A 9212-nucleotide genomic window follows, 5' to 3' on the forward strand; every position below is an offset into this window, starting at 1 on the left:
ATTTTTCGGCTATTTGCGGGTAGGCATGTTCAAAACGGTTTGGGACTAGGAACCGGAACCGGTTCCTATATTCAAAACCCCCTTTTAAACCGGTTCCAGGCTCGAACCGGTTAGGGAACCGAACCGGTTCTCCTACCCTCGGACCCCTAACCTATCTAACCGGTTCTAACCGGTTCCTAACCCGGTTCCTGTACCGTAACCGGTTCCAACCGGTGCTTGGGGGAGCCAAAAAACGGCTATTTTTGACCCCAACGGTCAAAAAACGGCCAAAAAAACGATTTTCAACCCGCCCGGATGGTTCGGTTCCAGAACCGGTTCCGGTTCGGTTCCGGTTCCTACCCGCCCCCACTCAGAAATGCAAGAACCGGTCACGGATCATCGGGTTGAATCAGATAGGGTCCGGTTCCTACAAAAAACGGGTAGGAACCGGTTCGGGTCTGATTCGGGTCCACCGGTTCGGTTCCAGGAACCGGTTTCGTTGAACATCTCTATTTGCGGGTCTATTGGTGATGGCAAGTTCGATTAGGATGAAGTCCGGTTGCGATTATTCCAGTTTTCCCTGAAAGACAAAGCAAAACTCTGGTTTAATTCACTGCCGATGCATAGTATCAGAAATTGGGCCGAGATGCAGCAGGTATTTCTAAACGAGTATTATTCACAGTCGAAGACTACCGAGGCCCGTTCAGACATTCGCAACTTTTCACAGTTCTCTGGTGAGTTATTTAATGAAGCTTTTACCAGGTATAAAGACATGATCAGGAAATGCCCACATCACTAAATCGAACTGTGGGAACTGGTAAAGTGTTTTGTTGATGGGTTGACATACGAGGACCGAAAGCATCTTAAGGCCTCGTGTAATGGTTTGTTGCTGAATCAGCCTGAGGAAGATGATTGGGATTTTTTAGAGTTTATGTGTGAAGATTTGAAATCTGAAGCAGCAGCTGAAAGACGAAGACGGGGTAATTCATCAAGGTCAGTTAAGTCAGTTACGAGTGAGTCTGAAAGAATTACTGAGTTGGAACGTGAACTGGCTGAGTTGAAAAAAAGTAAGAAAAAAGAGGTCGGGAAAGTTGGAGTGAAATTCCCGGTTTGTGAAGATTGTGGTAAGCTCGGGCAAAAGGCAGAAAATTGCCCCGAGTTTTATGATGACGAGGAGGATGAACCCGAGGAAGTTAATTATGCTTACGGGGATTCCAATGGTCAAGGGTTGAATTCAAACACCTATCACCCGGGCCTGAGGAATCACCCGAACTTTCATTACGGGAACGCGTCTACACAGTTGAACCCGAACTTTCAGGGATCGAGCCAAAACATGTCGCAGGGTAATTACCGCAAGGGCGGTTATCAGCAGCAGCAAGGTTCGTATGATCAGAATCGGGGGTATAACAGAGACAGTAACCGGGGTGGAGATTCATCGGGTAATCAGGACCAGCAGAGGGGGTCCTCGGGAAATTCGGATGAGTCGGTGCACTCAAAGTTGGATGCGTTGCTGAAGGTTATGACTGATCATAAAGTTGAAACGAAGCAACAGTTCGAGTTACGAGATAAGTCGTCAGAGGCAATGATGAAGCAGATCGGTCAGCTCGCTTCAGATGTGGCAAAGTTACAGAAGAGCACGAGCCAACTCCCGAGTGACACCACAGTCAACCCGAACCATTACTGCTCAAGCTCCAAGAAGGGAAACAATGTGCACATCAACGCTGTAAGTCTTTTACCTCATTTTGAAATTTTCGTTGTTGAAGTTGATTCACCACCACAGTTTTTTGAGGGAGTGGTGGAAGATTTTAGTGGTGAAAGTGTCAGTCAAAATGAATCAATTTTCCAAAATGAATCAGAACCAAAAACATATGAAATGTCTTTTTGTGAAAATTGCACATGTGAAAAATGTTTAAATGGTAAATCGACCAACATGAGAGATGAGGAGGTGGAGAATAATACCACCTCAAGTAAACTCCAAGACCCGCGAGTGCCACTTTTATCAATTCAAATTGGGAAATTTAAAACTGATCGGGCACTTCTAGATCTTGGAGCATGTGTTAGTATCATGCGTGGTAGTTTATATGATCAAGTTGAATTTGGCCCATTAGAAAGGGTAAACACCACCGTGGTGTTGGCGGACCAAACTCATACACTTCCACGGGACATGGTGACTAATGTAATGGTTCAGGTGGAGGAATTTTTCTACCCAGTTGACTTTCTTGTACTTGACTATGCCAAACGTGAGAATAATACACAACCGCAAGTCATATTGGGTAGGCCGTTCCTTGCCACAGCACATGCGGTAATTGATTGTGCTATAGGGATATTGGAGATTAAGTATGGGGATCGTGATAAACGGTTACCATTGTTTGAAAATGCTACTAACCATGTTGTTGACAAGTGTGAATCCTTAGGAAAGGATCACACAAAAGAGAAATGTTTTGTGACTGACAGGAATGAGCTAAGGAGTAGCATGAAGGAGAAAGGATGGAATGAGATGTTGCATGGAGTTAGATATGGTGAGGAAGCAACTACAAGAAAGGGAAAGAAGACGAAAAAGAAAGAGGTAAAGAAACCGCCAGACGTAAATTAAAAATGGCAGGATCATGGCGTTCCAAAAGGTTGGGAGGAATCTCTTGAGGAGCGTGCATGTAACGAGAAGGCTGCACGGGGGCAGGCTAGACGCCCACCTTGAATGTCATCAAATTTTCAAAAGGGTGGTATTTGTACATTTTGTATATTTTTAGTTTGCATTTTTTTTATTTATTACTAATTGTATTTCAAGCGTACCATCATAGTAAAAGATAAGTGTAGGGATACCGCTCCACGAGAAAATGAGGTTTCAGTTAAGCGACCCAGAGTGCTTCCATGTTCATTTTGCTGTGGTTAATCCAGGTACGTGTATATTATGTTGTAACCGAACTTTGTGGGTGTAGTTCACTATAAACCCTCACGAGACCCCACTCGTCCTCCCGGGCTACCGGGGGGTTTACAGGGCTTGTTGCATATGCTAAATACAATCGTGATTCCTACGAAAGTGAGTTAGGTCTTTTAACGTTTTTAACTAACTTAACAGAATTTCTTATGAAACGACTTAATTTGGCTCGGTAATTATTTTAATAAATATTCATTTTCATAACTCTTAAAAGACCTATGTCTTACACTTGTGAGAAGCTTGCTTCTACACTTCTCGAGATCTTGCAGGTTCGATTGTCAGTTTTGGTAATTGGATAAGACGAGAGTTGTGTTTTTGAGAGTTCACGAGCCGACTAGTCCTTCTCCAGTCCCGTTGATATCAGGTGATTTCAGTTTCATAATTTGTTTTGTTTTTATTAATTTAAACGTTAATAGTGTAATTGTATAATTATTAGTTGAACCGCCACATTTGAGCCCCGAACTTTAAAATTGCTTATTAGTCAAAAAGTCAATTTCAACCCCATCCCTCAAATGTTTATTAATCGTTTTATCTATTTTAACATTGAGGACAATGTAAACCTCAAGTGTGGGGATGGGGGAAATTTGAAAAATTTTAGCCCGATAGTACCTCGAAGAGTGTTCAGAAACCAAAGTTAACTGTTAATTATTGCCATTAATGCCAAGTTATAGGTTTCTGATCATGGTTGGTTTTTCAGCTTCTCGATAGTCTTACTCACAAATTCTTTCAAAAAGAGAAGTTGAAAATGGGGTCGTTTAGGCGGGGATAACGAGTCAAGGGGATGGGTATACATGTTTCATATCGGCAGCCTATTATTCCAGACATATTGTGAGATGGCCCCCTATACGTAATACACATATTATATAACAGATATAAAACATGTCTTACACCATTGATTGAGGGAAACCAGTATGTTTTACAGAGTTAGAACTTGCTTGTCAATGCTTATAGAGATCTTAATACCACCACCTGTATGGAGATTAGGACTTTAGAAATCCCTTGCGTATACTTTCCCCCCCACTAAATAAATTTTCTTACCCGACATTATTCCCCTAGGAGCCCATTTAGACCTCATTCCTGTTTATTTGCTAAACCAGACATTACACACCATTTCAGCCTTAGCCTTCATTATACTTTAACCATGTGTGATAAAATCCAGTTCGTTATCGAGTTGTATATAGTCAGTTGTTGAGCATAGTACACAATGTACTTATGTCTCGGTTGAGTTGTGTATGTGTGTTTGTCAGAGTTGTATAATTATTTGCTTCAGTGTATTGTTTATCAGTTAAAAAAAATCAGCAAAAAGCCAAAAAGAAAGTCAGTTCTTATTCAGTTATGTAATTAGCAGTCTGTTTATTTTTTGATTAGTTGTTTGTGTATTTGTAAACTGGGTTACATCCACCTTAGTCGCTAAATATGCCTATTCTGCACCCAACCTATGCCCCAGCAAAACCTTAGTCCGAGTCTTTATGCAACTGGTGGGTAATGGGTGGAGATAAGACTAGCCTGCAAGCTTATTAAGTTGTGACTCATATTTGGTATTTGAGGGCAGAGACATATATTGACACATCTTTTGCTAGTCCAGATATTAAACCGAGAGGAGTGTTGATAGTGTGAGGGGTATGAACATGTATGATTTAACCGGAAACAAAGTACACTCGTCTGGACGGCTCTATTGTTTTAATTATAGCACTTAACCGTATTTGTGGGATGTCAATCTAGAAAGTGTTAGTCTGGGAAACTGGGTATGACCTTAAACCTTACTAGTATTAATGGCGATAATTCACATACCTATGATGGAGGTTAATGTTTACTTTAGAGTTTTGCTTAAAGGCAAGCAAAAGATAAGTGTGGGGATGTTATGGTCGGGTATTTTGTATATGTATTAGTGTATTAATTATGTAGTTTTATTGAGTATATTGTTAGAACTTTGGTACTTCATACGTGCTTTTGTTTTTCAGGTAATTGATCGTTAAAGATGCTAAATGCGAGACCTGTACGAGCATGGAATGATATCTCGGGAAGACCGAAGCATGATTTGATGTCTTGGGAAGTGTTACAAGGATTCGGGAAGAGTATGGATGAGAAATCATAAGCCAATGCTAAAACTGAACAAGATGGGTTGACAAAATGCGACCTTGAAGTAAAACGAGCATATCTTGAGCTAGAAAATGAGTTACGGGAGCCATAATATATGAATTTTGGGTTTCTCGATGAGAAGAATCCAAATATGAGGTTTTCTTAGGTTGCGGTACGCGACGGGTAGGGTCTATGGCCATCGCGATAAGCGATGGTCTTAAAAAACGTGAAAAACGGATTTTAACCTATATCTTCTATTTTCCGAACCCTAATCAGCAGCAGATATTAGGCGATTTTGGGTGAATTCCAGGGCTACCAATCATCTCTTGATCAATCCTAATGGCCTTCCTCATCATAATTGAAGATCTATCGATGACGATGCTCGGTTAGTCTTCTCCGAATCATACCTGGGATGTAAAGTTTGTAACAATTTCAGGTTTCTCATGTGACTAAGAACATTTATGTATAACTGTTTATGGTTAATCTATGATTATTGATGTTTAGTATTTCTGTGTGTTCAATCGATTTAGGTTTACATTGATCTGAACAATTAGTTACCAGTTGCTATAATAATTGATCATAGGGTTGTTTGATTAGGTTGAATACGACAAAGCATATAATTGCCCTTAACTGAGTCACACTGGCAGGGACTGTTTGATAACCAGTGTCGTGTGTAAAGCAATTATTGTTGCCTAAGGTTTTGTCTAGTTGATCATTCTGTAGTTAACCGTTAATGATTAATCTGTTAGGTTGCATGAGATTACTGTAAGTTACCTACTTGAAGTCCAGGTGTGATTTGCTTTGTTAATTGATTGAAACTCGTTTACTTGTTTGTTTGCTTAATTCTCTAAATTCACTTTGATTGCTTGTGTGATCAGCACTAAAACCCAGTCACTTCATAATTAGAAATCTGTTACACTAATACATTGACCACATACTCCTGGTGGATACGATACCTTACTTATCCTATCTATATAGTTTAACTAGGTTTTTGATTGACTCAAACGACGGTCATCAGTTTTTCGGGTTTTGACCAGATAGGGACTGGGTCGGGTACCAGATTTTATGCCCCCCTCTAATTCCAACCTTAACCGGTTTGGTATGCGACTATACTATGTTTAACTCAACCCGAATAGGTTTGGACCTAGAACCCGATTTATGGACATCCAGGCCCAACTCGAATTATATTGTAGAAGGCCCCAAAACATAATAAAGGATAATGAAAAGAGGCAAAAAACCGTATGTATGTATGATATTATAAAATTAGGGTTTTGACCGCGTTCTCCATCAGCCTCTCATCTCAAATTATTCTAGGGTTTCATCATGAGCAGATCCGGTCAACCTCCAGATCTTAAAAAGTAAGTTTCGTCTCGTTTGTTTTTTTTATTTATTTTTTTTTGGTTAATGTTTTTACTAATTAATGATTTTTCATCAGGTATATGGACAAGCAATTACAGAGTAAGTTTCTAAACTTCCTATTAATATTATTAGGTTATAGGCTGTACTTAAGCTTGATTGTAGTATATTATAAGTATTGAAGCGTTAACTAATGTTACGAACATGATTAGCCTTGTTATTTTTCAGATAAATTAGTGATGGTTTTAGGATTAGTTGATAGTAGATTAGTAGGTGACAATGATGTTTGCTGATAAGAGCGTAGGAGTTTTTGTTGGCAGTGTAGTTGGTAGGTGTGTGCTGTCTTGTGGTTGAATATACAGTCGATATCACTGATATATCGGTTATCGGTCTCTTAGCGATATATAAATCAGAATATCGGAACCGATAATATCGACGATATTGACCGATTTATGGCCGATATTGGACTTATATTTGACCGATATAGCACCGATAATCCTGATATCAGTGTTTGAAGTCTTAATTATCAAAATTTAGTGTTCAAAGCTAGTGTTTTAAGTCTTAATCAATTCTTACTTGCTACAATTGTTAGTGTTTTTCAATTTGCAAAAGGTTAATTTGTTAATGGTAGTAGATTATACTGAATTATTAGTGTTAAATTGTTATATATATGAATTTATCATGATATTAAAATTTACCGATATCCTACCGATATTTCAGTGCGATAACCGATATCTCAGATATCGGTCCTTGACCGATATCCGATATTTTTCCGCACTAACTGCTTAGTGGTTGATTGTATGTTTCATACCGTTTACACTTAATACCACATTACAATAGATTTTTCCTCCATACTTCCAATAGACACTCCTAACGTCTTACTGGCAAATATCGTTGCTTCTTTACATCAGCTAATCTTCAAGTAACATCGCTTATTTTTCTCCCAATACCTTGTTTTTAAATGCCTTTGGTTAGTTATGCTTTCAATCGTTGCTGTATTTGTGTTGGAGACATAGTAATCAAAAGCGTAGCGCCTCTATATTTTTTATTTTTCTTAGCTTGATTTGGTTTTGAATTTTCAGTTAACCCAATTAAATTAAACAACTTACCTAAAATCAGTTGAATGAACTATAGTAAGTAGTAAATCCAATATTGTAGTGATTGACAATTGGGAGAGGTTAGTAACGATAATGATCGAATGATCGATTCTCATGTTTTTTTTTTAATTTAATTACTTGAAGATGCATGCTTTTTATTAACGATTATGAAGTTTCTTTGTTTTAATCATGACTCAAATTTGTGTGTCAACTGTAAAGTATGAACAATCTTTCAGTTGGTGCTATTTTAATTTTTAAATAGCATAGCACAAAGTTTGTTTATTGTTTGTGTTATTTGAAATCTTTGATGATATGTGTTGATTGGTTAGATATTTAGATGTATGTTGCTTTTAGAGATTGGATTGATAAACCAGCAGCTTGAAACATGTTTTATTTTTAAATTATGATTGACTTAAAGAACAATAAGCTTTGGTTATTGAATTCCACACTTAAAAGTGATATTTTCGTTAACAAAATACTTTTTAGATTTTATTATTTAATTGCGTCCTTTTTATTTGAAGCCCATGCTTTTTTTGCGCCTTGCGCCTAGGTCTTCGGAGAGGCCTATGCTCCTTGAGTGCGCCTAACGCATTTGATAACTATGGTTGGACATCTTTAATGGTTTTGGGGATTGTGTAGAAATTTGTTTTCATTGTTCATTTTTTTCTTAATGTATCGTAGTCATAAGGCACAATAAAGTTAAAGATTAATGGCTAGGAGACCTTGCTTATAAAACTTTAACTGTCCATTCAAGACTTTTTCTAAGTAGTTTAATTTTTATATTAGTTTTTCTATATTTTAGTTTTAATATTTGTACACAATATATTGTAGCAATCTGATGTTGGCAATTTCATATTATGCATTCTGTCTCCATCCCATAAAGAATCATCCCATTTATATGTAAATTTGACAAAACAGTTTGCATACTCTGTGTGTGCACTGCATTATGTTTTACTAATTGTTTTAATTGGTGAATATCTTTGCTAACTATCCGAATGTTGTATTTTAGTCAAGCTGAATGCGAACCGAACAGTAGTGGGGACTCTTCGTGGTTTTGATCAGTTCATGAATCTTGTCATCGACAACACAGTGGAAGTCAACGGTGAAGAGAAAAATGAAATTGGCATGGTGGTAAGTTCAGTGACTTGTTTATTGTTTGTCTGAGTTGACCGTTTATATGTAAAATAAAGTGAGATTAAAATCATTTTGATTGTTGTGCAGGTTATAAGAGGTAACAATGTGGTGACTGTTGAAGCTCTAGAGCCAGTCAGCAGAGCTCAGTAATTGATGTTATGTTTATTTTGTAACGGTTTATTGTTTTGCTTAAAAATTGATCTAGCAGTAACTGATATGATACTCAAACTTTGGAGAGTATGATTGGTTTCATGCTATACTAGACTCGACTCTTTGGTACAAACTAGTGACTTGTAAGAAGTTGAATTATGGTTGAATGTTGTTATTATGGTTATTTTAGCCTTAAAAGGTTGGTTTGTTATTCTGGTACTGTGTTCATAGCTAAACCAGGTATTGAATCAATAGTCTTACTGGTTCACTGGTCTGAGTTTAATGAGGTCATTATCAATTTATGAACTTCAAAATATGTATTTGAATAAGGTCACAAAACTGTTGTAAAACTAATATTTATATAGACTTAAGTTTAAAATTTGACCTTTTTCTAAATAACGGTTTTAATTTTTGTCAAAATTTGTTGCTTGATTTTACATAGAATAACTTTTTATAATTAGGAAAACACAAACCGAGTTACA

General features: G+C 37.5%; 1 protein-coding gene across 1 annotated transcript; it reads left to right on the top strand.

Moving 5' to 3' along the window:
- The first annotated feature begins 6286 nt into the window (after positions 1-6286).
- On the top strand, positions 6287-8938 carry LOC143563649 (putative small nuclear ribonucleoprotein G). Its single transcript, XM_077051146.1, has 4 exons — positions 6287-6351; positions 6429-6451; positions 8456-8577; positions 8668-8938. The coding sequence occupies exons 1-4, from the start codon at positions 6317-6319 to the stop codon at positions 8728-8730; spliced, it is 243 nt and encodes an 80-aa protein (XP_076907261.1). The 5' UTR covers positions 6287-6316; the 3' UTR covers positions 8731-8938.
- The last annotated feature ends 274 nt before the right edge of the window (positions 8939-9212 follow it).

This window comes from Bidens hawaiensis, unplaced genomic scaffold, assembly GCF_021521415.1.
Source record: "Bidens hawaiensis isolate Kalapana, Puna unplaced genomic scaffold, B.hawaiensis_p1.1 tig00021504_1, whole genome shotgun sequence".
In the NCBI taxonomy this organism is placed as follows: Eukaryota; Viridiplantae; Streptophyta; class Magnoliopsida; order Asterales; family Asteraceae; genus Bidens; species Bidens hawaiensis.